The sequence below is a fragment of the Rana temporaria genome, chromosome 12 (genome assembly GCF_905171775.1).
Source record: "Rana temporaria chromosome 12, aRanTem1.1, whole genome shotgun sequence".
Taxonomy (NCBI): Eukaryota; Metazoa; Chordata; class Amphibia; order Anura; family Ranidae; genus Rana; species Rana temporaria.
This window is the reverse complement of record NC_053500.1, coordinates 143,599,961-143,627,387: the sequence shown is the minus strand read 5'-3', so window position 1 is coordinate 143,627,387 and position 27,427 is coordinate 143,599,961. Positions and strand designations below refer to the sequence as shown.

The window sequence follows — 27,427 nt, the reverse complement described above, 5'->3', positions numbered from 1 at the left end:
TTACATTGGTGATCAGTGGGAAGAATGTCCCTTACATTGGTGATCAGTGAGAAGAATGTCCCTTACATTGGTGATCAGTGAGAAGAATGTTTCTTACATTGGTGATCAGTGAGAAGAATGTCCCTTACATTGGTGATCAGTGGGAAGAATGTTCCTTACATTGGTGATCAGTGAGAAGAATGTTTCTTACATTGGTGATCAGTGAGAAGAATGTCCCTTACATTGGTGATCAGTGAGAAGAATGTCCCTTACATTGGTGATCAGTGAGAAGAATGTCCCTTACATTGGTGATCAGTGGGAAGAATGTCCCTTACATTGGTGATCAGTGGGAAGAATGTCCCTTACATTGGTGATCAGTGGGAAGAATGTCCCTTACATTGGTGATCAGTGAGAAGAATGTTTCTTACATTGGTGATCAGTGGGAAGAATGTCCCTTACATTGGTGATCAGTGGGAAGAATGTCCCTTACATTGGTGATCAGTGGGAAGAATGTCCCTTACATTGGTGATCAGTGAGAAGAATGTCCCTTACATTGGTGATCAGTGGGAAGAATGTCCCTTACATTGGTGATCGGTGGGAAGAATGTTGCTTACATTGGTGATCAGTGAGAAGAATGTCCCTTACATTGGTGATCATTGGGAAGAATGCCCCTTACATTGGTGATCAGTGAGAAGAATGTTCCTTACATTGGTGATCAGTGAGAAGAATGTCCCTTACATTGGTGATCAGTGGGAAGAATGTCCCTTACATTGGTGATCAGTGGGAAGAATGTCCCTTACATTGGTGATCAGTGAGAAGAATGTTCCTTACATTGGTGATCAGTGAGAAGAATGTTCCTTACATTGGTGATCAGTGGGAAGAATGTCCCTTACATTGGTGATCAGTGAGAAGAATGTTCCTTACATTGGTGATCAGTGAGAAGAATGTCCCTTACATTGGTGATCAGTGAGAAGAATGTCCCTTACATTGGTGATCAGTGGGAAGAATGTCCCTTACATTGGTGATCAGTGAGAAGAATGTTCCTTACATTGGTGATCAGTGAGAAGAATGTTCCTTACATTGGTGATCAGTGGGAAGAATGTCCCTTACATTGGTGATCAGTGGGAAGAATTTCCCTTACAGCTCCAGGTGATAGTTGCTCCGCTTATGTCTGGTTTTGGACTGTTGCTCTCTCATCCGTAGACATTCATCATGAGGAGGATCAGCCATAAAATTTATGAGGATAATGAGACGTATTTATATTATTTATGACAAATCTCTTGTATGTACTTGAAATGTGACTTTTATAAATGTCTTTTCTCAGGGAACTCCGGAAGATTTATTGTTCTTTTACGAGCACCTCAGGAAAGGTGGAGAAGTGCACCGCGTGGATGAATGTCTCCTGAAGTATCGCTACCATGAGGGCGCCGCGACGCACGCCGTGTCAGAGTGAGTGCCGCTCCTGCTGTGTTATATGTGATGTGGGGGTATCGGGAGGATGTGCCATCCACCTATGAATATATACTGTATATACAGTGAGGAAAATAAGTATTTGAACACCCTGCTATTTTGCAAGTTCTCCCACTTGGAAATCATGGAGGGGTCTGAAATTTTTATCGTAGGTGCATGTCCACTGTGAGAGACATAATCAAAAAAAAAAATCCAGAAATCACAATGTATGATTTTTTTAACTATTTATTTGTATGATACAGCTGCAAATAAGTATTTGAACACCTGAGAAAATCAATGTTAATATTTGGTACAGTAGCCTTTGTTTGCAATTACAGAGGTCAAACGTTTCTTGTAGTTTTCCACCAGGTTTGCACACACTGGAGGAGGGATTTTGGCCCACTCCTCCACACAGATCTTCTCTAGATCAGTCAGGTTTCTGGGCTGTCGCTGAGAAACTCGGAGTTTGAGCTCCCTCCAAAGATTCTCTATTGGGTTTAGGTCTGGAGACTGGCTAGGCCACGCCAGAACCTTGATATGCTCCTTACAGAGCCAATCCTTGGTTATCCTGGCTGTGTGCTTCGGGTCATTGTCATGTTGGAAGACCCAGCCTCGACCCATCTTCAAAGCTCTAACTGAGGGAAGGAGGTTGTTGCCCAAAATCTCGCAATACATGGCCCCGGTCATCCTCTCCTTAATACAGTGCAGTCGCCCTGTCCCATGTGCAGAAAAACACCCCCAAAGCATGATGCTACCACCCCCATGCTTCACAGTAGGGATGGTGTTCTTGGGATGGTACTCATCATTCTTCTTCCTCCAAACACGGTTAGTGGAATTATGACCAAAAAGTTCTATTTTGGTCTCATCTGACCACATGACTTTCTCCCATGACTCCTCTGGATCATCCAAATGGTCATTGGCAAACTTAAGACGGGCCTTGACATGTGCTGGTTTAAGCAGGGGAACCTTCCGTGCCATGCATGATTTCAAACCATGACGTCTTAGTGTATTACCAACAGTAACCTTGGAAACGGTGGTCCCAGCTCTTTTCAGGTCATTGACCAGCTCCTCCCGTGTAGTCCTGGGCTGATTTCTCACCTTTCTTAGGATCATTGAGACCCCACGAGGTGAGATTTTGCATGGAGCCCCAGTCCGAGGGAGTTTGACAGTCATGTTTAGCTTCTTCCATTTACTAATGATTGCTCCAACAGTGGACCTTTTTTCACCAAGCTGCTTGGCAATTTCCCCGTAGCCCTTTCCAGCCTTGTGGAGGTGTACAATTTTGTCTCTAGTGTCTTTGGACAGCTCTTTGGTCTTGGCCATGTTAGTAGTTGGATTCTTACTGATTGTGTGGGGTGGACAGGTGTCTTTATGCAGCTAATGACCTCAAACAGGTGCATCTAATTTAGGATAATAAATGGAGTGGAGGTGGACATTTTAAAGGCAGACTAACAGGTCTTTGAGGGTCAGAATTCTAGCTGATAGACAGGTGTTCAAATACTTATTTGCAGCTGTATCATACAAATAAATAGTTAAAAAATCATAAATTGTGATTTCTGGAATTTTTTTTTTTGATTATGTCTCTCACAGTGGACATGCACCTACGATGACAATTTCAGACCCCTCCATGATTTCCAAGTGGGAGAACTTGCAAAATTGCAGGGTGTTCAAATACTTATTTTCCTCACTGTATACACTCACCAGCCACTTTATCAGGTCCCCCTTGCTAGTATCGGATTGGACCCCGTTTATTGGGTCTTCCTTGCTAGTAGCGGGTTGGACCCCCTTTATTAGGGTTCCCCTTGCTAGTAGCGTGTTGGACCCCCTTTATTAGATCCCCCTTGCTAGTAGCGGGTGGACCCCCTTTATTAGATCCCCCTTGCTAGTAGCGTGTTGGGCCCCCTTTATTAGATCCCTCTTGCTAGTAGCGGGTTAGGACCCCCTTTATTAGGTCCCCCTTGCTAGTAGCGGGTTGGACCCCCTTTATTCGGTCCACCTTGCTAGTAGTCGGTTGGACCCCCTTTATTAGATCCACCTTGCTAGTGGCGGGTTGGACCCCCTTTATTATATCCACCTTGCTAGTAGCGGGTTGGACCCCCTTTATTAGGTCCCCCTTGCTAGTAGCGGGTTGGACCCCCTTTATTAGGTCCCCCCTGCCAGTATCGGTTGGACCCCCTTTATTAGGTCCCCCTTGCCAGTAGCGGGTTGGACCGCCTTTATTAGGTCCCCCCTGCCAGTATCGGTTGGACCCCCTTTATTAGGTCCCCCTTGCCAGTAGCGGGTTGGACCGCCTTTATTAGGTCCCCCTTGCCAGTAGCGGGTTGGACCCCCTTTATTAGGTCCCCCTTGCTAGTAGCGGGTTGGACCCTCTTTATTAGGTCCCCCTTGCCAGTATCGGTTGAACCCCCTTTATTAGGTCCCCCTTGCTAGTAGCGGGTTGGACCCTCTTTATTAGGTCCCCCTTGCCAGTATCGGTTGGACTCCCTTTATTAGGTCCCCCTTGCAAGTAGCGGGTTGGACCCCCTTTATTAGAACCCACTTGTTAGTAGCGGGTTGGACCCCCTTTATTAGATCCCCCTTGTTAGTAGAGGGTTGGACCCCCTTTATTAGATCCCCCTTGTTAGTAGAGGGTTGGACCCCCTTTATTAGGTCCCCCTTGCTAGTAGAGGGTTGGACCCCCTTTATTAGGTCCCCCTTGCTAGTAGCGGGTTGGACCCCCTTTATTAGGTCCCCCTTGCTAGTAGCGGGTTGGACCCCCTTTATTAGATCCCCCTTGTTAGTAGAGGGTTGGACCCCCTTTATTAGGTCTTCCAAGAAATACTCAGACCAGCCCGTCATTCAAAGTCACTTCAATCCCCTTTCCTCCCCACTCTGATGCTCAGTTTGAACTTCAGCAAGTCGTCTTCACCACGTCTAGATGCCTAAATGCATTGAGTTGCTGCCGTGTGATTGGCTGATTAGCAATTTGTGTTACCAAGCAACTGAACAGGTGTACCTAATAAAGTGGCCGGTGAGTGTATTTGGATGTTATACGAGAATGTTGGACAGCTCGTTCTATTGAAAAACAACAGACTTAGTGGCCAGATCCTCCGGTGAACATAAAGGAAAGAAAGCCTAAAAAAAATAAAAAAACGAATGCAGCCACCACATGGAAAAAGCTGCAATATAATAAATGTTTGTTTTTTGGGTATGAATGGGCTGCTGATGGAGTTGTTGAAGTCCATGTTTTCTCGCGTGCGTTTCCTCCGGCGGGGGTCGCACAGTAGCTCGCTCTCACGCGGTGGAAACTGTCGGCTTTCACACAATTGCAGTCACAGGCGTACGGCACACTTTACACGTCCCGCGTCCGACCCCTCTGGAACGTCCCCCCCCCCCGTGCCTCGTCTTCTCAGCGAGCTCCATCCGTGTCGGCTTTACATGAGACAGGCGCCCCGTGCCAAGTACAACATCCTGCTGGAGGAGTGCGAGCCGAGCGCAGAGATGTTTTCCTAAGCTGCATCCTTATTATTTTCAGGGGTGTAGCCGCTCCCCTTTCTACGCTCCAAGAGAAGGCGATTTCTGGCCTGTATTCGGACATTCATACGTCCTCGCCTCGTGCCTCGCCAGAAACCTTGGGCTTAAAGCTGAACCCCAGAAAAATTCAAGTGGTATTAGTCACTTACGGACCGCCCGTCGCAGGAATACGACGGTTGTTTGCATAGGAATACCGTTGTTATGACAGCAGCGAGCTACCATAACCCCGGTACCCTCTTCTTCTGCGGGCGGTCCTCTACAAGATAGAAGTGGTCCCAAATATTGATTAAATAACAGAATATAAAAGAAAATAATTTGTGTGAAAAAAAGGACAGAAATTTCATATGGGTACAGTGTTGCATGACTAAGTGAGTAATTGTCATTCAAATTGCGCTAAAAGCTGAAAATTGGCCTGTCCAGGGCAGGGGCGATCCAAGGGGGAGGGCAACGGGGAGATTGCCCCGTTTGAGAATTTGGGTGACCGTGAGAGAGCGGGTGGCTCCGCAGGTGACATCACGGACGGCTCCGTGCCTCCGCGAGTGACATCGCGGGTGACAGAGCAAGTGCGGCTCTCTGCGGGGGAGCGGCTCCACAGGTGACAGCGCAGACGGCTCTGTACCTTCGGCGGTGACTTTGGCGGGTGACAGAGCGGACGCGGCTCTGCGGGTGCGTGGCTCCGCGGGTGACAGCTTGGGTGGCTCCACACCTCTGCAGGTGACATCGCGGGCGGCTCCGCGGGTGTGTGGCCCCGGGGGTGACAGCTTGGGCGGCTCCACACCTCCGCAGGTGACATCGTGGGCAGCTCCGCGGGTGACAGCTTGGGCGGCTCCGTACCTCCGCAGGTGACATCGCACTCGGCTCCGTGGGTGACAGAGCGGGTGCGGCTCTGCGGGTGCGTGGCTCCGCAGGTGACAGCACGGACGGCTCTGCACCTCCGCGGGTGACATCGCAGGTGGCTCAGCGGGTGACAGAGCGGGTGCGGCTGGGCGGGCGGCTCCGTGGGTGACAGTGCTGGTGGCTCCACAGGCTGCTGGTCAAGCAGGGAGATGACATCATTTCTCACCGCCTGGCCCCGCCCTGCATCCTTGCAGTTCCACCCTTACTGTGCAGGCAGCCGTGTGCAGCAGAGAGATGACATCATCTCTCTGCTGCTTGACTGTGGGACACAACAAGAGACCACCTTAGCAGGAAAGTGACACAGCAGGTGACAATCCGCAACGTGGGGCAGGTGATGTGTGACCTGATGTGTGACCTGTGATAAAAATTCTAGACCCTCCATTTCTTTGTAAGTGGGCACACTTACACAATCTGCATCAAGTAATTATTGTCCCCACTGTACAGAGATCACCGAGAGGGAAAAGTTTTTTTCAGAAGTGGAGTTACTCTTTAAGGCGTTTATGGAAATGCCGCTGTAAATGGCTCTTTATGCAACCGTGAGCGTGTCAAGACGTAATCTTAGATGTCAACAGAGATGCCGCTCATTGACGAATCTTCTTTTTTTTTAAGTCAGCGAGAATTGTGCTGGGGGCCGTTTCACATGCTGGAGATGTGCGCACCACACCACATGACTCTGCGAAAAAAAAAAATGTTCTGTCTTTAACCCTATCAGTGCCACAACCAACACCAGCCCACAGCCCCTCTGTGGCACTCCGGCTACGGTGGAACTACAAGTCCTAACAAACCTGGGCGGAGCCGGTTAGACGTTGTGGTTCCGCCACATCTGGAGATGTTGTTCCTCGGCGAGAATTCAATTTTAATGTTGAGATAATAGATTCAGATAAATGCGGCTTGTGTTTCGTATTTTACCAGAAGGCAGCCTGGCTGAGCCCGTCTCCCACGATTGTTTGCGTATTTCTATTGGTGGTTTGTTTGCTTGTGACGTTTCCAGGAGTTGCGAAATTTCTACAAGATATAAACATTTTCGGAACGCGGCTCCATTGTTGAAACATTCGATTTCCGAAAAACATTGGCGGCTTGTATCAGAAGGTTGCTACTTACCTGCTACCTGTTCTCTATTACCAGGAGGCGTTTTTTTTGGGGGGGGATTTCCAATATTTTTGGGACTTCCGTTCAAGAAATCAGTCGGCTGAGGACTATCGGGATCTACAAAGATGTGAAGATCGACTTCGCTACATTCTTCCGAAATTGTCATTTCATTGTCTTTGATACAACTTGTGTTTTTCTCACCTTCATCCTCTTTGGGATTAATATGTTTCCACAATGGCTCTGCAATGATTATCCCGTCATCTCGTTACATAATCCAAATGAGAGAACAAAAAGTTGGCAATTTTTCTTCCCTAATTAACAACAAAATGCTAATTTTTATTTTCCCGCCTTTGATCCGCGCGGGCCGGTTAGGCGACTTCTAGCGGCCTCGGGGAAAGTGTTTGATTAATACAAAGCGGAGAGGGAAGCCGAGAGCTGGAGAAAGTCAAATCAGGTGAAGGTTACGTTCTGCTCCATCAGAACCGCCAAACCGGCGGCGGGGGGAGGGTGCCGAAGTGGTCAGCAAAGGTGGTCTACAGAAATTCTACGGAGAATTGTTTACCGACTTGATGCAACTTCAATGAGAAGGACTTTGAGTTTTTTTTTCAACCACTTGCCTACTGGACACTTACACCCCCTTCCCATTTTTCAGCTTTCAGCGCTTGTCACACTTTGAGTGACAATTGCGCCGTCATGCTACGCTGTACCCAAACAAATGTTTTATCATTTTCTTCACATTAATGGAGCTTTCTTTTGTTGGTATTTAATCGTTGCTGTGTTTTTTTTGTTTTGTTTTTTACTTGGTTTCTGTCAGTAAATTTTGTAACTAAGTAAGTTTTCACCTTCACTGATGTGTGCTGATGAGGCGGCTCTGATAGGCTAAACTGGTGGGCATTGATGAGGTGGCACTGATAAGAAGGGACTAATATGCCACACTTATGGACACTGATAGGTGGCACTGATTGGCACTGTTAGGTGGCACTGATGGGCACTGTTAGGCGGCACTGATAAATGCACTAGGTCGGTGCGCCCTCCCTCTTTTGTTTTTTTCTCTTAGTCTATGAACACCCATGGTTCAGAGGAGGGCTGCAAGACCTGCAATTCTATCTCACGATTGGACTGCATTACCCCATAACAAAAGCACCAGAGCGCAGGAGAATTTTTTGTAAGGCGGCACTGATGGGAACTGTTAGGTGGCACTGATGGGCACTGTTAGGTGGCACTGATGGGCACTGTTAGGTGGCACTGATGGGCACTAATAGGCAGCACTGGTGGGCATTGAAAGGCGGCACTGATGGGTACTAATAGACAGCACTGGTGGGCATTGATAGGCGGCACTGGTGGGCATTGATAGGCGGCACTGGTGGGCATTGATAGGCGGCACTGGTGGGCATTGATAGGCGGCACTGGTGGCCACTGATAGGTGGCACTGGTGGGCACTGATAGGCGGCACTGGTAGGCATTAATAGGTGGCATGGATAGGCGGTACTGATGGGCATTGATCGACAACAGTGATGGGCATTGATGGGCAGCACTGAGAGGTGGCACTGATAGCCAGCACTAACTGGCATTGCTAATGGGCACTATTTGGTGGCACTTGTGGGCAGTGGTTGGCACTGATTGCTGCCACTGGTGGGCACTGATTGGTGAACCCAAATTGCTAAACTGTAATCAGATCACTGATGATCAGTGCCCTGATTACATCCCTGGATGTCCCCCTGCGTGGAGATGCCGCTGATCGGCTCTCCTCCCCACACGCTCTGTCAGTGTAAGGCGAGGAGAGACGATTACCGGCATCTCCGTGTTTACATGTGATCGGCTGTGATTGGTTAAAGAGCTGCGGACACGGTTCGTGACAGAAATCGCTGCTGAACCGCTACTAAAAAAAGCTATTACCAGCATTTTTTTTAACCAGCGTTTTCTTCAGCATTTTTTTAGCCTAAAAAATCGCTAGTGTGCATGAAGCCTGCTTTTACTTTGGTGCGTTTTTGCTAAAAATGCAAGAAAACCTCAATAAAATATTATCATTGGAACTCTTTTAACATCAGTTTCCTTTACAACTAAAGCTTTGTGCAGTTAAAAAAAAAATGGGAAAAAAGCATTGCAGCTCTTTTTAAAATGCAGCGCAGCATGCAAATGTATCTCAACACTTCTGCATTTCCGTGCGTTCAGCGCACACACCGCGGTCTGAATAGACCCTTAGAGACACACAATGTTTATTCATTGGACTTTTTTGGTGTCAGGCATTAATAACACGTTCATAAAAAAAAAAAAAAAAAGATTGATGCATTGTAAAATCTGTACAAATTTTTAAAAAAACTGGATATTCAATAAAATTAGAAAAGAAATTGAGGTCTAACATTATCTCTCATTATATAGGTCTTAATTGTTGTGTGTGTGTGTGTTTTTTTTTTTTTTTTTTTGTGAAACGATTTTACAATGTATCAATAAATATATTAAATAATAAAAACCTCTATTGTTTGATCCAAGAATATAAATAATAATAATAAAAAAAAATAGGACCTAGATATGGAGGGCTAACATTATCTCTTATTACATGGATCTTAATTTTATTGAATATGTTTGGACCATATAATGAAGATAAAGATTTAACAATGTATCAATAAATATAAAAAATGTATTTAACTTCTGCCACCAAAAAAAAGTCCCAATGAGCAAGCATTGTGTGTTTTTGATATTAGAAGAGAGCTGGTGCCCATACATGTACATGCCTTTGCCATTAGAAGGGAAGTGTTGCCCATACATGTACATGCCTTAGCTATTAGAAGGGAAATAGCGCCCATACATGTACATGTCGTCTATATTAGAAGGGAAGTGGTGCCCATACATGTACATGTCTTTAAACTTAGAAGAGAGGTGGTGCCCATACATGTCTTCCATATTAGATGGGAAGTGGTGCCCATACATGTACATGTCTTTGATATTAGAAGGGAAGTGGTGCCCATACATGTACATGTCTTTGAACTTAGAAGAGAGGTGGTGCCCATACATGTACATGTCTTCCATATTAGATGGGAAGTGGTGCCCATACATGTACATGTCTTTGATATTAGAAGAGAGGTGGTGCCCATACATGTACATGTCTTCCATATTAGAAGGGAAGTGGTGCCATACATGTACATGGCTTTGATATTAGAAGGTTCCATGATCACCCATAAATCCACTCAGTATGTTTTCTAACATTGGTAATCATTGACTATGGACTTGTCCCAGCTCAGAAAAGCAGCTGTTGACAGACGGGGATCTAGTTTTGAGGTCATGAAGAGTCAGACACAACCAAGAGACCAGACTGAAAAAAAATCCAAATACCTGGTGTTATATTACAGACCGTGACCAGACATAATAAAGGCCAGTTGGGTGATTTGGCTCTCTCGGAGAATATAAAAAGACACTTTATTTCAGTTTTTAATAAAAATTAACAAAACAAATGTTATATACAGCAAAGCAGACCTTGGAATAGGAAAGGCTGTAAATAGGTGTGTGGGGGACCTCCAATTTCTTTCAATAGGGTTTTCCTCTCACAGCAAACCCTGCTGAGTCTCCCACAGCTAATCTCAAATGGCCCAGTTTGCACGTGTAAATGGGGCCTAATATTTTCGAGTAATTTATTACAAATTGCTAACAGCCGTTTCTGGCTTTTTGCCTATCATCAATGCAGTGTGTGTAAACCATGGGCTTCTGTGGATGAGTTCTTGGCCTTGTGTGGATGCGTTCTTGGCCTTGTGTAGAGGCGTTCTTGGCCTTGTGTGGAGGCATTCTTGGCCTTGTGTGGAGGTGTTCTTGGCCTTGTGTGGAGGCGTTCTTGGCCTTGTGTATAGGCGTTCTTGGCCTTGTGTGGAGGAGTTCTTGGCCTTGTGTGGAGGAGTTGAGTTCTTGACCTTGTGTGGAGGCGTTCTTGGCCTTGTGTGGAGGCATTCTTGGCCTTGTGTGGAGGTGTTCTTGGCCTTGTGTGGAGGCGTTCTTGGCCTTGTGTATAGGCGTTCTTGGCCTTGTGTGGAGGAGTTCTTGGCCTTGTGTGGAGGAGTTGAGTTCTTGACCTTGTGTGGAGGCGTTCTTGGCCTTGTGTGAAGGAGTTGAGTTCTTGGCCTTGTGTGGAGGAGTTCTTGGCCTTGTGTGGAGGAGTTCTTGGCCTTGTGTGGAGGAGTTCTTGGCCTTGTGTGGAGGAGTTCTTGGCCTTGTGTGGAGGAGTTCTTGGCCTTGTGTGAAGAAGTTCTTGGCCTTGTGTGGAGGAGTTCTTGGCCTTGTGTGGAGGAGTTCTTGGCCTTGTGTGGAGGAGTTCTTGGCCTTGTGTGGAGGAGTTCTTGGCCTTGTGTGGATGAGTTCTTGGCCTTGTGTGGAGGAGTTCTTGGCCCTGTGTGGAGGCGTTCTTGGCCTTGTGTGGAGGAGTTCTTGGCCTTGTGTGGAGGAGTTCTTGGCCTTGTGTGGAGGAGTTCTTGGGGACCAAACATAAAGCATAATAAGACAGGTCATGGTGAAGAAGGCTAAAAGAAAGACACAGAAACATGGGGGGGGGGGGGGGGGAGAAACCATTCATTCAGATCATGTTATCTGGTGGAATTGTGTAGTTGTGACTGATTTTTATGACCTCTGTGTTGTCACCACAGTAGTGGGGGTGACCATTTTTCCATTAAGAAAGGTGAAACATTCAGAAAAATCTCTAATATTTGGGTATTGGGAATTATTTTTCGCTTTTTTACTTTCTCTGAAGATGTTCTCAGCGTTTTAATTTTCCATTTCATGGGTTTCCTATTTGTACAGTAGGGCACATTGTTCCTGTTGGGTTTGGCAGAGGTTCCTGCTGGTAGTTGTTTCCTGCTACCGCAGGTGAGAGATCACCACTGTGACATTTCCAGCTCTCGGTTTGATCTGAAAGGAACTCCGGGATTCAGACAGAGAGACTATTCTCACAGTGTTATGACAAGCGCTGCGAGGCTTGTTCGCTCGGCTCGGCTTGTTGGAGTGTAGACGGCAAGTTCCTACTGCTCAGGCTGCACCTGTCCTGGCTGTGACTCTGGGAACCGGCTTTTCCTTCTTACCCCGCGCTCTAATGTCAGGTACCAGCCTCGGGGGACGTGGCAGCAAGAGTTCCTGGCACTGGAGGATTCTGGGTAGAATCCAGCTGTACACTTGCAGGGTGAAACCAGGATCTTCTGTGTATTCTTCATGGCAGCCAACATCAAAAAAATAAAAAGTTTAGTTCTATTTATACGATTTCTGACAAGTAACATTAATTATCCCGGGAGACGACTCGTCCCCATCAAATTCCATCCCTTCCAATAACTAGCGTCAGGATTTCACCTCTTATGAGTGGCGATATCGGCGTACTTTTATGTTCCTTATTTATCCCGGTCATAAAGATTACATATTACAGGAATACGTATTGTATTTATTTATATCTGCGCTAAAATAAACGTGGAACCGATCGAGATCAGCTGACCTCCGGTGTAGTACTGTAGACGGACATTAAAGTCTGGGGTTCTATTACAATTAGGGTGACACAATTGTTTTTATTCCAGTAGATGTTCTTATTCAAAAAAAACATTCCATTGCTCTGTCTCCTCCAAATTCCTTTTTTGTGCTGCTGTGATCCAAATCCTGTGTTCATTCTCCATGGTCCCACTGAATGTAGGATTGTAGCTGCTCTTGTTCACTCCCGAGATAGACTATGGACTAGTGACCAGTGACTATGGACTAGTGACCAGTGACTATGGACTAGTAACCAGTGTCTATGGGATACTGACCAGTGACTATGGACTACTAACCTAGGTCTTTGGACTAGTGACTATGGATTAGTGACCACTGTCTATGGACTAGTAAATATGGACTACTGACCAGTGACTATAGACTAGTGACCAGTATCTATGGACTAGTAACCAGTATCTATGGACCACTGACCACTTACTTGTGACTATGATCCAGTGACGAGTGTTTATGGACTAGTGACTATGGACCAGTGACTAGTGTCTATGGACTGGTGACCAGTGTCTATGTACTACTGACCAATATCTATGGACTACTGACCAGTGTCTATGGACTAGTGACTATGGACCACTGACCGGTTACTATGGACTTGTGACTATGGACTAGCGACCAGTGTCTATGGACTAGTGACTATCAACCGGTGACCAGTGTCTATGGACTAGTGACTATCAACCGGTGACCAGTGTCTATGGACTAGTGACTATTAACTGGTGACTATGGACTACTAGTGACTATCAACAGGTGACTAGTGACCAGTGACTATGGACCACTGACCAATATCTATGGACTAGTGACCAGTGTCTATGGACTAGTGACCAGTGTCTATGGACCAGTGACTATGATTTGGTGACTAGTGACTATGGACCACTGACCAATATCTATGGACTAGTGACCAGTGTCTATAAACTAGTGACTATTGATGGCTCTGTCAGTGTGAGGCGAGGAGAGCCGATTACCGGCATCTCCGTGTTTACATGTGACCGGCTGTGATTGGTTAAAGAGCCGCGGACGCGGTTCGTGACAGTGATCGCTGCTGAACCGCTACTAAAAAAAGCTATTACCAGCATTTTTTTTAACCAGTGTTTTTTCCAGCATTTTTTTTTGCCTAAAAAAACGCCAGTGTGCATGAAGCCTGCTTTTACTTTGGTGCGTTTCTAATATCCAATATCAATGACCAATGACCAATATCTATGGACTAGTGACTATGGACCACTAACCAGTTACTATGGACTTGTGACTATGGAATAGTGACTATAGAATAGCGACCAGTGTCTAGTGACTATCAACTGGTTACTAGTGTCTATGGACAAGTAACCAGTATCTATGGACTAGTGACCAGTGACTATCAACCAGTGACTAGTGACTATGGACTAGTGACTATCAACCGGTGACTAGTGACTATGGACTAGTGACCATCAACCGGTGACTATGGACTAGTGACTATCAACCGGTGACTAGTGACTATGGACTAGTGACCATCAACCGGTGACTATGGACTAGTGACCAGTGACTATCAACCGATGACTAGTGACCATCAACCGATGACTAGTGACCAGCGTCTATGGACCAGTGACTATGGAATGGTGACCAGCGTCTATGAACCAGTGACTATAGACTAGTGACCAGTGACTATGGACTAGTGACCATCAACCGATGACTGGAGACGATGGTATTTGTAGTGTGCACAGAGCAGTGTACCCTGCTCATTCCAAAGGGAAGTGAGGGGGAAAGGGAAGAGGTTCTTGAACTCTCGGAGGACATTACAAGGAGGTGGAAAAACACAGAAACAATATAATGAAAACAGATTACAGGGGGCCAGTAAGTAGTGGATGTGTGTGGATTATTTTTGGAGAATAAGAATATTTATTTATTGCAATTATGTTTCCATTTTAAATTCAAATTCATTTTCGAATTTTAATGAATTTTTTACTTTTTTAAAATTCAATTTAGAATTTTTCGAATTCGTTATTTTGTTCGAATTTTATTTTCGGATTCATTGAAATTCGTTACATTGTGACTCAGAAGTTCGGCTACATCCGAATCACATCACGCGGTCTTGCTGTGTACGATCTTCTGTAGATTCCCGCTGATTGGAGGGGAACTCCGATTACCCGAAACCTTCAATTTGGGGTGAATCTCTCATCATGAAATGGGAACTTATTTGGCAGAACAAGAGGCTTATCTGAGCACAAGCTGAAGGGTGAAGCTGTCAGAGGAGGTTGTTTGGTGGAAGGTGTCTCTGGATCCCGCAGGGAGAGGTGTGATTTCACAGCCATTGACTCAGCAGAAAGGTTCACCCCGGGGGAAAATCAAATTTCACAATGAGTGAATGGGAACTCTTGGTAGTATGCTAATTCCCCGCTGCTTATTTATCTGTACTCTGCGGCTATGCAGCTCCGTACATTATAAACCTTCTCTGCTCTCGTAATTTTATCGACCTTTTTTTTTTCTTTACAAAAAAGTTTTGTTAGAACTTGAAGTATTTATGTGTGAATCGCCCAATTTGTTAATACCCTGACAAAGCCCTGGGGTGAATTTTTTTTTGGAGGGGGGGCAAAGTGTCACACACAGCAACCCTTCTTACATTTTGCATTTGCCTTGTTGACTTTTATGAAAAACGCAACTTTTCCTTTCTGTTTTTTTCTGTTTATCCCCCAGCCCTGATAAAGAGGCAAAGCCCCTGAAACGTGTTGTCTTGTTGACATTTATGAAGGACTTTTGCACTGATGTCATGATCATTTTATGGGACTTTGTTTATTGCATTTCCCATATACACTCTATTGCCCAAAAGTATTGGGACGCCTGCCTTTACACACACATAAAGTTTTATGACATCCTGGTCTTGGTCCGTAGGGTTCAATATTGAGTTGGCTCCGCCCTTTGCAGCTATAACAGCTTCAACTCTTCTGGGAAGGCTGTACACAAGGTTTAGGAGGGTGTCTATGGGGATAATAGGTGCTGGAACTCAACCACAAAATTTAACAAACAGTAGGAGGGTCTTAAAGGGGCACTAAATACCAGGATTGCATTACATACAGAGTGCAGAGTTCAGGGGGGTTACACACAGAGTGCAGAGCTGTCACTTGTAAACACAGAAACTGGACTTCTGTGTTTACAAGTGATTGTGGTGAGCAGGCGCCCTCCCAAGGGTCTGGGCCAGAGGTGGTAGAACCGAGTTCCATCAAGTTCCCCCTAAAAAAAAAAACCCTGCAGACGTCCCAATACTTTTGACAATAAAGTGTATGTCTTTAGATATGTACTTAAAGGGGTTGTAAAGGTTCACCTTATTGCATCCTATGCATTAAGGTGAAAAAAACACCTGGCTGTCACAGGCCCCCCCAACCCCCCCCCCGTTTTACTGACTTGCTGTGCGCATCCCCCGGCGTCCTCTTCTCCACTGCTTCTCGGCACTTGATTGGATAGATTGATAGCAGTGCAGCCATTGGCTCGCGCTGCTGTCAAGCAAATCCAGTGATGCGGCCGCCGGGGGGGGCGGGACCGAGTCATACACTCTGTGTCTATGGACGCAGAGTGTATGAAAGGGAGCACGCCCGCATGGGTAAGCCCCTTTGGGAGAGCGCTTCCCAGAGGGTGTTAGCTATTGCGGGGAGGAGCCGAGACCCCAGAACAGGAGGATCGGGGCCACTCTGTGCAAAACGAACTGCACAGTGGATGTAAATATTACATGTTTGTTATTTAAAAAAAAATTAAAATAAACCTGTACAACTACTTTAAGGCTAGTCCCGTATAATTTGCAGTAACTAGTTTGATTCGAGTTTAAAACAAGAAATGGTTTGAAAAGTTTAGGAAAAAGGTAGATAAACAAGGAGGATAGGGAGAAAGAAAAAAGAAGAAAAAAATAATGGGCATATTTCAACACAGCTGAAAAGTAAACAGGCTAATGATGTGAAAAGGAGACTAGAGCTCCATCTGCTGGTTGGAAAGAAGACCGCATATTAATTTGCAATATTTAATTTTCACCTGACTGCAAAAACAAAAAAAAATTTAAAACAAGTGTTAGTTCTGATCATATTAAAGTGTCATCTGTTCAGCATTAGGAAACCTCACATGTCCTCTATTTGTTACAAATGTATCCCATTCAACAGCCCAACACCGCCGCGCTCAACACCGCCGCGCCCAACACCGCCGCACTCAACACCGCCGCACTCAACACCGCCGCACCCAATACCGCCGTACCCAACACCACCGCACCCAACACCGCCGCACTCAGCACTGCCGCACCCAACACCACCGCACCCAACACCCCCAACACCGCCGCACCCAACACCGGCGCACCCAACACCGCCGCACTCAACACCGCCGCACTCAGCACTGCCGCACCCAACACCGCCGCACCCAACACCGCCGCACCCAACAACACCCCCAACACCGCCGCACCCAACACCGCCGCACCCAACACCCCCAACACCGCCGCACCCAACACCGCTGCACCCAACACTGCCGCACTCAGCACTGCCGCCATAAGATATGTCATGACTTCCCACCTTCTCTTTCTTCAGGGAGACGATCTGGAACAATCGGGTGAAGTTCCTGGAAGAGAGAGTCCTCCAGCACTGGCCGTCATTCACTATCTGGAACGCGGGAAAGCAAGGGAGGAAGCTGTACCGGAGTCTGACCCCTAATAACCGAGAGAAGGTTAGCGCAATGTGTGATATGATGGCTGGTCCGGGACAAGGGGTGGGCATGGAGGGGCGGATACCCTGGGCACTGTGGTATTATGTGAGGTGCAGGGGCACCACAAGGAGATTAGGGGGAGGGGATTTGTGTTGGGAAAGGGAATATGGGAAACGTAAGGAAGTAAGAACTGGTGTGCTAGGAGTGGTTGGGGGGGGGGGGGGATTTGTGTTGAGAAGAGGGATGGGGAAAGAGGATTTGTGCTAGGAGGGGGGACTGTACTATAAAAGAAACAGACATGGGATTGCCGATTGATCTGGCCAAAGATTGGCAACCTAAGTACATTACTTACAGTTCAATAATACTGAAAATCAAACAGAATATTAAAGATCTGTAGCAGGAACTCCTCCGCCAGCTAATCAGCTCCAGTGAGAATCCCCAACCAGACATTCCTACCTTTCCCTGTATAGTGACAGGTTGTATTTATCCCTGAAGCTAATAAGGTGGAATCAGCTGAAGCAGCATCATTGCTTCCTGAGGAGCACTCAGCAAGCGGCGGCCTTCTGGGAGATCGGCCTTCACCAATTTCCCAGGTTGTCAGTACATCTGATATATCACCGCCCTCCTTCCCCCTCCAGATTGTATCTGTCCTCCCATCTACACTATATTGTCAAAAGTATTGGGACGCCTGCCTTCACACGCACATGAACTTTAATGGCATCCCAGTCTTAGTCCGGAGGGTTCAATGTTGAGTTGGCTCTGCCCTTTGCAGCTCTAACAGCTTCACCTCTTCTGGGAAGGCCGTCCACAAGGTTTAGGAGTGTGTCTATGGGAATGTTTGACCATTCTTCCAGAAGAGCATTTGTGAGGTCAGGCACTGATGTTGGATGAGGCTTGGCTTGCAGTCTCCTTTTTTTTTTCCTTGCATGTGATTGGGTATTCTTTGCAGCTTTGAAGCTTCATCTCATTTACTAATCTCTGGAGCAAATGCCCCTGCAGAGGGCAACTGTACCTGCAAAATGCTGAGTCTATTTGCCTTTCGTAACTCAACCCCAATGTGATGGGAGAATACTCATGTTGCCCTGTCAGTGTTTTATTTTAATAAGATGACAAATAAGCTGCATGTGGAAATAATTATACCCTCAGCTGCTGGGACCACACACACCGCGTCCCAGTACTGAGCTTAGGTGTGAGCCGGGCCGCATGTCCGCCATGATAGGTAGGAATTCATTGCCAAAGTAGTCTCCTCCCTGGGGCTGCAAAGACTACACCACATAGGAACCAGTGCATTAGTCTCCATTCAGTATACTCCTCACTGCCATAGATAATACATTGAAATCTCACTGTACAGATCTATATTCTTCTGTGATCCGTCTAATCTCCTACCTCTTCAGTTTGACCCCTTCTACCTTATCTACCAGCCCTCTCTCCACTATCACAATCCCCGCTATCACTCTCTCCCCGCTATCACTCTCTCCCCGCTATCGCACTCTCCCCGCTATCGCTCTCTCCCCGCTATCACTCCTTCTACCTTATCTACCCGTCCTCTCCCGCTATCACTCCTTCTACCTTATCTACCAGCCCTCTCCCCGCTATCACACTCTCCCCGCTATCGCTCTCTCCCCGCTATCGCACTCTCCCCGCTATCGCTCTCTCCCCGCTATAGCTGTCTCCCCGCTATTGCTCTCTCCCCGCTATCGCTCTCTCCCCGCTATCGCTCTCTCCCCGCTATCGCTCTCTCCCCGCTATCGCACTCTCCCCGCTATCACACTCTCCCCGCTATCGCTCTCTCCCCGCTATCGCACTCTCCCCGCTATCGCTCTCTCCCCGCTATAGCTGTCTCCCCGCTATTGCTCTCTCCCCGCTATCGCTCTCTCCCCGCTATCGCTCTCTCCCCGCTATCGCTCTCTCCCCGCTATCGCTCTCTCCCCGCTATCGCACTCTCCCCGCTATCGCACTCTCCACGCTATCGCTGTCTCCCCGCTATCGCTCTCTCCCCGCTATCGCTCTCTCCCCGCTATCGCTGTCTCCCCGCTATCGCTGTCTCCCCGCTATCGCTGTCTCCCTGCTATCGCACTCTCCCCGCTATCGATCTCTCCCCGCTATCACTCCTTCTACCTTTCCCTGCCGTCCTCTCCCTGCTATCACACTCTCCCCATACCCTTTACTCTCATAATTTCATTCTCTATATTCCAGCACCCCAATCCCCCACTTCCTTTCCCATTGCCTCTATCTGTAAGGTTTAGGATCTGTCTCTCTTTGGGGTCTTGTAGCATTTCCAGGTGTTGGGCCAGTATGGAGTCTCTCTGTAGTGTCTAGTAAACAGTTGGTCTCTTGGAATTTATTTAAACCCCCCCCCCCCACACACTTCTCTTTCCCTCCCACCCTTCTATTCCTATCTTCGATCATCCGATCTCTTCCCCCTGCCTCTCTCCCTTTTTATTATCCTATTTCCCCATTCTCCTCTCTCCCCTTTTATTATACCTTCTCCCTCTGCCTTTCAACTTTCCTCATTCCCCTCTCTCCCTCCTGCCTGTCTGCCTTTCCCATTCTATTCCCCACCCTCTGCTCCTTTCCTTTCCTATTCCCCACCTTTCTACATTCCCCTCTCTCCCTTTCTCTCGCCTCTCTCTCTCTCTCCCTTCCCCATTCTTTCCCCCTCTCTTCCCACATCTCTCCCTTTTCTGTTCTTCCTTTCTCCCCTAACTCTCTCCCTTTCCCCTCTTCTTTTCTCCTCTGTCACTCTCTCTTAACCATTTCACACTCTCCTTTTCTCGCTCCTCGCTTCCCCCCTTGCCTCTCTCCCTTCCCCATTTTTCCTCTCTCCCGTCCCCATTCTTCCTCTCTCCCCCCCCCCCCCCCTCTCTCCCTTCCCAATTTTTTCCTTTCTCTTCCACGTCTCTCCCTTTCCTATTCTGCCTTTCTCCCCCAACTCTGTGCCGTCCCCATTCTTGTGCCCTTCCACTGCTTCTCTCCCTTCCCCCATTCTTCTTTCTGCCCTCTGTTGCTCTCTGTTCCCCATTCCCCTCTCTCCCCTGTCTCTCTCTCTCCCCTCATTCTTTTCTTTTTTTTTTCAACTTACTCCCTTTCCCATTCTTCTTCTGTCCCCCTCACTACTCTTTCCCCCTGCTCTGGCCTTCAGCTTTCCCCACTGTCCTCTCTCCATCCTGCCTGTCTCCCTTTCTCACCCCCACCCTCCCGCCACCCCTCTCGCTATTCCTCTTCTCCCCCTGCCCCTCTCCCTTCCCCATTCCCCTACCTCTCTCTCACCCCCATTCTTCCTCTCTCCTCCCACTTCTCTCCCATTTCCATTATTTCCTCGCTCTTCCTGCCTCTCTCCCTTCACTATTTTTCCTCTAACTTCAAACTCCCTTCCCCATTCTTCTCACCCCCTCACTTCTTTTCCCCTCTCTTTCCCTTAGCCCTCCTCTTTTTATTCACCTTTCCCCATCTCCTCTCTCCCTCCTGCCTCTCTACCTTTCCCATTCTCCCTACACCCTCCCTCCCCCATTCCTCTCTTTTCCCAATTCCACCTCTCCTCATGTTTCTCCCCCTTGTATATTCTCCCCTCTCCCTATTCCCCTCTCTTCACCTACCTCTCTCCCTTCTTCATTCTTTCTCTCTCTTCCCCATTCCCCTCCCTTCTCTCTTTCCTTTTCCCACTCTCCCTTCTACATTCTCCCCTATCCCCCTGCCCCTCTCCCTTCCCTAATAATACCCTCTCTTTCCCTACCTCTCTCACTTCACCCCCCCCCACTTCTCTCCCTTCCCCATTCTTCGTCACTTCCCTGTCCTTTCTCCCTTTCCCCTCTTCACTCTTGTGGCCCATACACGCAATCTGAAAATTATATTAAAAATACCGCTTTCGAATCGATCGTACCATAATCTAATCGTTGGTACACAGCTTTCGATAACTGATCACGACAGTTCATCCGATATTATCAGATCAGACAAGCAACAAAAAAATTCTCGTTCATTTTCATTTAATCAATAACTTTAGTAACCTATTCAATCCCCACTTGCGACTAACAAGCGATCTGTCGTCAAATTTTCAGATCGTGTCTACAGGGCATTAGTCTCTGCCCCCCATCCCCTTCTGCCCCCCCCCATCCTCTTCTTACCCATCCCCCATCCCTTCCCTTCCTCTCCCCCATCCCTTTCTCCCCCCTCCATCCCCTTCTGCCCCCCCATCCCCTTCTGCCCCTCCCTTCCTCTTCTTACCCATCCACTTCTCTCTCCCCATGCCCTTCTCCTCCCCTTCCCACCCTCCCCCATCCCCTTCTCTCCCCTTCCCACCCCCCCATCCCCTTCTCTCCCCTTCCCTTCCTCCCCCCATCCCTTTCTTTCCCCTTCCCCATCCTCTTCATCCCCCCCCCCCATCCCCTTCTCCCCCCCCCCCCCTTCCCCTTCTCCCCATGTGCTCTGTGCTTCTTATTTTTCCCTTTTCTTCATTCTTCTGTTTTCCCTCCATGAATAACACATTTCTTCTTGAACATGATACAATGATACATAGGTGTTACTGGGCTGTCTTTCCTCGTTCCTACATCTGTCTGCTTCCAATTACCCCTCCAGTCCTGCCATCCCCTCCTGCTGACCTTTTCCTCACATTTGCTTTGGCAGAGCTCATAGACTTCAGCATTAGACGCCTTGCACAAAGGTTGCAATTATAACGTTCAGCCTGATATTATTTTCTTACCTCTGCGCTTAAAGCCAGAGATTCCCGAAACTTTCGGGTCTGCAGCAAGAGGCCCATCCACATCCATCATGGCGGCCATTTTCTTCCATGTATAGGACATACGAAGGGAAAGCTGGGAAGAGTTAAAGTTCTGATGCTATAGGAGCCGCACTTATGTCATCCCCTAATCTGGTGCAGATCACACAGCTGCTGAACAGCTGCAGATAATCCCGTCACTTGTTGCTGAAGAGGCTGTTGTGTAGGTGAGCACTCCTCCAGCTGGAGGCCGTCTCCGTAGATGGTACCTCCGAGTTGTAGAGTCTCTGCGTTGCTAAGTACTAACAAAACATCCTTCGTGTAGCTAAAACATTGCAAAGCGATGTTCCTGTTAACATTTCGGAGGGAATGAGGCTGAACAGGCCCCAGAATTTCACAATATTAACACAAATCTCATACCGGTCAGAGATGGAAACCAAATGCTGCTGGACTGACGGCCGCCAATGGAGAGAGAGAGATGAGGAGCTAAACACGGCAAACGTTAGATTTGCTCTCTCTGTGTGGGGAAGATTTGGAAAAAGACGAAAAATAAAGTTCTGTTTCTATGGATAGTCGACTCCTATCCTAATATTGATCAGTGGTTGCAAATGAACCACTGCTGTAGGGAACGAACTCTGAGGCATGGGTGCGCAACCTGCGGCCCTCCAGCTACAAGACCCATTTAGGGTGACCACATTTTCAAATTGCCATTCAGGGACACACCCCCTCTCTCACCTTCCCCCCAAAAAAGATGAGGGGGGCGGGGGGGGGGGGGGATGTAGTCTCGGGGTTGATGGGGAATTTGGCAGGGGGTTATTTGGCAGGTGAATGTGCAACCCATAGTCTGCCATAGTCTGCCATCAGATGCAGTGACGCTTGCCACCCATAGCCTACCACCAGATGCAGTGCCGCTTGCCACCCATAGCCTGCCACCAGATGCAGTGCCGCTTGCCACCCATAGCCTGCCACCAGATGCAGTGCCGCTTGCCACCCATAGCCTGCCACCAGATGCAGTGCCGCTTGCCACCCATAGTCTACCACCAGATGCAGTGCTGCTTGCCACCCATAGCCTGCCACCAGATGCAGTGCCGCTTGCCACCCATAGTCTACCACCAGATGCAGTGCCGCTTGATACCCATAGCCTGCCACCAGATGCAGTGCCGCTTGCCACCCATAGTCAGCCACCAGATGCAGTGCCGCTTGCCACCCATAGCCTGCCACCAGATGCAGTGCCGCTTGCCACCCATAGCCTGCCACCAGATGCAGTGCCGCTTGCCACCCATAGCCTGCCACCAGATGCAGTGCCGCTTGCCACCCATAGTCTACCACCAGATGCAGTGCCGCTTGCCACCCATAGCCTACCACCAGATGCAGTGCCGCTTGCCACCCATAGTCTGCCACCAGATGCAGTGCTGCTTGCCATCCATAGTCTGCCACCAAAAGTAGTGCCGCTTGCCACCCATAGCCTGCTACCAGATGCAGTGTCGCTTGCCACCCATAGCCTACCACCAGATGCAGTGCCGCTTGCCACCCATAGCCTGCCACCAGATGCAGTGCCGCTTGCCACCCATAGCCTACCACCAGATGCAGTGCCGCTTGCCACCCATAGTCTGCCACCAGATGCAGTGCTGCTTGCCATCCATAGTCTGCCACCAAAAGTAGTGCCGCTTGCCACCCATAGCCTGCTACCAGATGCAGTGTCGCTTGCCACCCATAGCCTGCCACCAGATGCAGTGCCGCTTGCCACCCATAGCCTACCACCAGATGCAGTGCCGCTTGCCACCCATAGTCTGCCACCAGATGCAGTGCCGCTTGCCACCCCATATATGTAATACACATGTTGCATATAGCCGCTCACCCCGGAGTGAGAGCAATAATTCTAGCACAAGCCCTCCTCCATAACACTAAACTTATGACCTATAGGGAGCTTTTGAAGCATCGCCTATAGAAGGTACTGAAGTTTGTCGCCAATTCACAGGCGCACACAAATTTAAGGTCTGACATGTTGGGTATCTATGTACTCGGTGCAACCTCGTCTTTTATATTTTTACCAAACATTTGGGTCATTTATTGCATTTGTTTGCCATAAAAAAAAAATATTTTTTTCTTCCAAAATTTTGCGTTTCCTAGACCTTTGCGGTAATATCACTTATTGTAGGAGCGCACAAGTTGCAGCACCTACAGTGTTAAAGAATTAATACTGAGTAGCTGTCCAGAAACGCAGCTTTCCCCGGTCCTGGCTCGCGTCCCCAGCCACGATATTAAATCCGAGAATCAGTCTATCCCCAGGAAATGGCTGTGATGGTAGAAACAGGAGTGCTGGAATCCGTACAATGTGTGTCAGGTGAGGAATAACTTACATGAGGTCAGCATCGGTCTCCCAAGCCATCTTCCTAGACTGTGATTGTTGCTTTCCTATGGCAACGCTTTGTGCGCAATGCATTTTACAGACCCCGTCCGGCCGTTTTCCTTCACACCTGCTCCGGGCTGCACAGTTGCGGGAGCACCGGAATGAGTCCCCCGAGGACACAGAAGGGAACTGAATTATGATGAAAGATCCTCTGCCGGGGATAACGGGATTATCATACACCGAGGCCTGGAGACCCCCCCCCCCCATTTCATCCCCCCCGCGCTCTCATACCTCTCCTCTACCCTTCATTTATATTATTACCTCTCACTGCCAGCTCCATGATACTTCAGACAGAAAGCGCTAACCCTGATTCATACCGGGGTGAGCGCCGGCTACCCTTCTAATTGCCAAAACAGATTCGTCCCAAGAGAGGTGAAATACCGTTCAGCAGACGGTCTGCGTTTCACTTATTGGAATTCTTGTTGAGTTACCATTCTGCGGTGCCGTGACTTCTGTGCGTTATGTTTATATCTACCGAGCATGCGCAGCAGATGGAGGAAACAAGAGACGAGGAGTTATTGTATGGAAACCCTACTTCTATTTTTCAGTATTTTTGGCATCAATTGTTATTTTTTGTTACAGTTTGTGCTTTGTATAATAAAGGACGCCTTGTATTGGCAGCACCCTGAAGAGCCGGACCGCTGCAATCAGTGTGCAACTGTCTGACATGATGCCCCCCCTGCATAGTGCTCCAATCCAGTGGCGGCTGGTGCTCCATCTTGGGGGTCGTCAAACAAACCAAAAGGCCCCCCGAGGTCGGTCGGTCCCCACAACCCCCCCATTGTTTTCTCGTTCCGTCCACCCATTAGCCCCGCACTTACCCCATCTAGGTCGCAAGCAGATTGGGATCCTTCCTGCGTTTCCTTCGCCTCGGCGGCTTCCCCTGCATCTCCTTCCACCTCATCGGCCAATACGGTAGTTTCTCCTCTCGGCCAATCCTGCTTCCTGATTACCCGTGAGGAGATACAGGAAGATAATAGTGAATATTAATTTGCTATTGTCACAAAACAGGGTGGGCTCAGGGCGCAGTGCTCTCCGCTCCGAGCCCACCCTTTTTAAAGAGTCTCAGGCTCTAATCATATGCTTAAAAAAAAAAACCCCATTGGAGTCCATGCCTCCGGCACCCTGCATGTAGATTAGGGATGGGGCGCATGGATTAAGGGGAAGGTGCCCTATAAGGATGGGCTGCCACTGCTACAATCAACAACACTGCTCAGGAGGAATGAACATTGTTGATTGGAGCAGTGTGTAGGGGGTGTGTTTGCCCGCTGGAGACCCAGGCCGCTGTGCAGGGGTCCGACTCTCCAGTGTGCTGCTGATAGAGCACAGCTTTTATGGTATGAGGTACATACACTTAGTGATAATAATGTAGCGCACAGACGGGATTGGTTTTGGGGGTTTGATCCCGGCTTCCATTGGAAGACATTTCCACACTCACTTAAGTCAGTAACCAGGCTGTGGAAGTCTTTTTTTTTTTTTTTTTGGGGGGGGGGGGGGGTAGGGTGAGGCTACATATACTCCAGCAACAAACTTGAAAATGAGGACACTAACTTTGCACTAAGACTTCAGGGTGAAAGGACCCCCTTTGAAGTGTATAGATGAACGATATCAAACAGGAATTACTCAACAGGAATACAAGTCCTGAACAGTGGTGGCCCCTGCATTACGGGCGCGCGGGTGCCCCCCCCCCCATCCATGCATCTGGCCCCCTAATCTACATGCAGGGTGCCAGACGCATGGATTCCAATGATGGGGGGGTGGAAATAATATCATACAATATTTATATACACAATCCTATACCCACATGATCTGAAGGAAGGTGAAAAACCCCACCAAACATGATCCAATAAAAAAAACAATTCTGACCCCCCCGAAAGGCAATCAGATTTTTCCTGGATCAACTTTACCTATCAATATCAGTACCCGGTTATAATATGTACATTTAGGACAGGATCCAGGCCTCTCTTAAAACAATCTACTGATCTGGCCAGAACCACCTCTGGAGGGAGTCTATTCCACATTTTCACAGCTCTTACTGTGAAGAAACCTTTCCGTATTTGTAGCATTTACGTAGGTTGCCCAGCATTATATCCCAATGTTCCGGAGTAAACTGTGCATCGCAATCAGTTTTCCACTTGTTCCTATACGGAAGCTCACTAGAGAAATAGGGAGCTAATGCAGCTTTATAGAGGACAGAAATGAGACCTTTGCCTCTGGGAGAGTCATGGCAAATCTGATCAAAGGATGGGGAAAGGCTATAATGTGAGATAAAATAGTGCCTTATCTGCACATAGTGATAATGTTCCGGAAGCAGGATTTGTTTCTGTGAACTTAGGAGATAAAAGATGTATGAGTAAATCTTGAAGACCTTAGGAGCTTTGCCATTAGAACCTTTAGGGGAACTCTTTATGTATACTGGAGATTTCCTTGAAGAGACATCCAATTATAAATGAGTAAATCTTGAAGACCTTAGGTGCTATTAGATCCTTAGGAAAATTCTTCTGGTATACTGGAAATTTCCTTGAAGAGACATCCAATGATGTATAAGTAAAACTTGAAGCCCTTTAGAGCTCTGCTATAAAAACCTTAGGGGAACACTTGAGGTATCTTGGAGATTTCCTTGAGATGGTCCAAAGATACGTGAGTAAGACCTTAGGAGCTCTGCTATTAGAACCTCAGGGGAACTCTTGATGTATACTGGAGATTTCCTTGAAGAGACATCCAATTATGAATGAGTAAATCTTGAAGCCCTTTAGAGCTATGCTATAAAAATCTTAGGAAAACTCTCAAGGTATCTTGGAGATTTCCTTGAGATGGTCCAAAGATACGTGATGTATGAGTAAATCTTGAAGACCTTAAGAGCTCTACCATTAGAACCTCAGGGGAACTCTTGAGGTATATTGGAGAGTTCCTTGAAGAGACGGTCACATGATGTATAAGTGAATTCTGAAGACCTTTTACTTTTTATGTATTTTATCAGCAAGACAGTAAGTAGAACCGTGCAGGTTAAGGTGAGAAGACAAATGAAAAAGAACAGTAAAGCTTCCTTGGAACGGAAGGTACTCCCGCGGTTTATTCCATCACATATCACAAGAATTAGAGGATTATTCCTCATTTCAGGACAGTGGGTGGAGCCATACAACTTTCTTACCCCAGCAGCCATATGTGTCCCCCTCCCCTCCCCCCACAATATGTATTCCATCCGATATTCCGGTAGCCTGGTGCCAATGTATAGTGTGCCT

At 47.7% G+C, this 27,427-nt stretch overlaps 2 protein-coding genes across 4 annotated transcripts in view; one reads left to right on the top strand and one right to left on the bottom strand.

Moving 5' to 3' along the window:
- Positions 1-27,427, top strand: part of B3GNTL1 (UDP-GlcNAc:betaGal beta-1,3-N-acetylglucosaminyltransferase like 1) — a 258,592-nt gene that overhangs the window by 212,677 nt on the left and 18,488 nt on the right. For all 3 annotated transcript variants that reach the window (XM_040331079.1, XM_040331078.1, XM_040331080.1), the window contains 2 exons: positions 1,304-1,428; positions 16,950-17,085. In XM_040331079.1, coding sequence (XP_040187013.1) covers positions 1,304-1,428; positions 16,950-17,085 — 261 coding nt within the window. The remainder of the gene's footprint in view (positions 1-1,303; positions 1,429-16,949; positions 17,086-27,427) is intronic.
- Positions 10,420-12,649, bottom strand: LOC120919083 (pre-mRNA-splicing factor CWC21-like). Its single transcript, XM_040331081.1, has 2 exons — positions 11,035-12,649; positions 10,420-10,958 (listed from the first exon to the last, which is right to left on the bottom strand). The coding sequence occupies exons 1-2, from the start codon at positions 11,480-11,482 to the stop codon at positions 10,567-10,569; spliced, it is 840 nt and encodes a 279-aa protein (XP_040187015.1). The 5' UTR covers positions 11,483-12,649; the 3' UTR covers positions 10,420-10,566.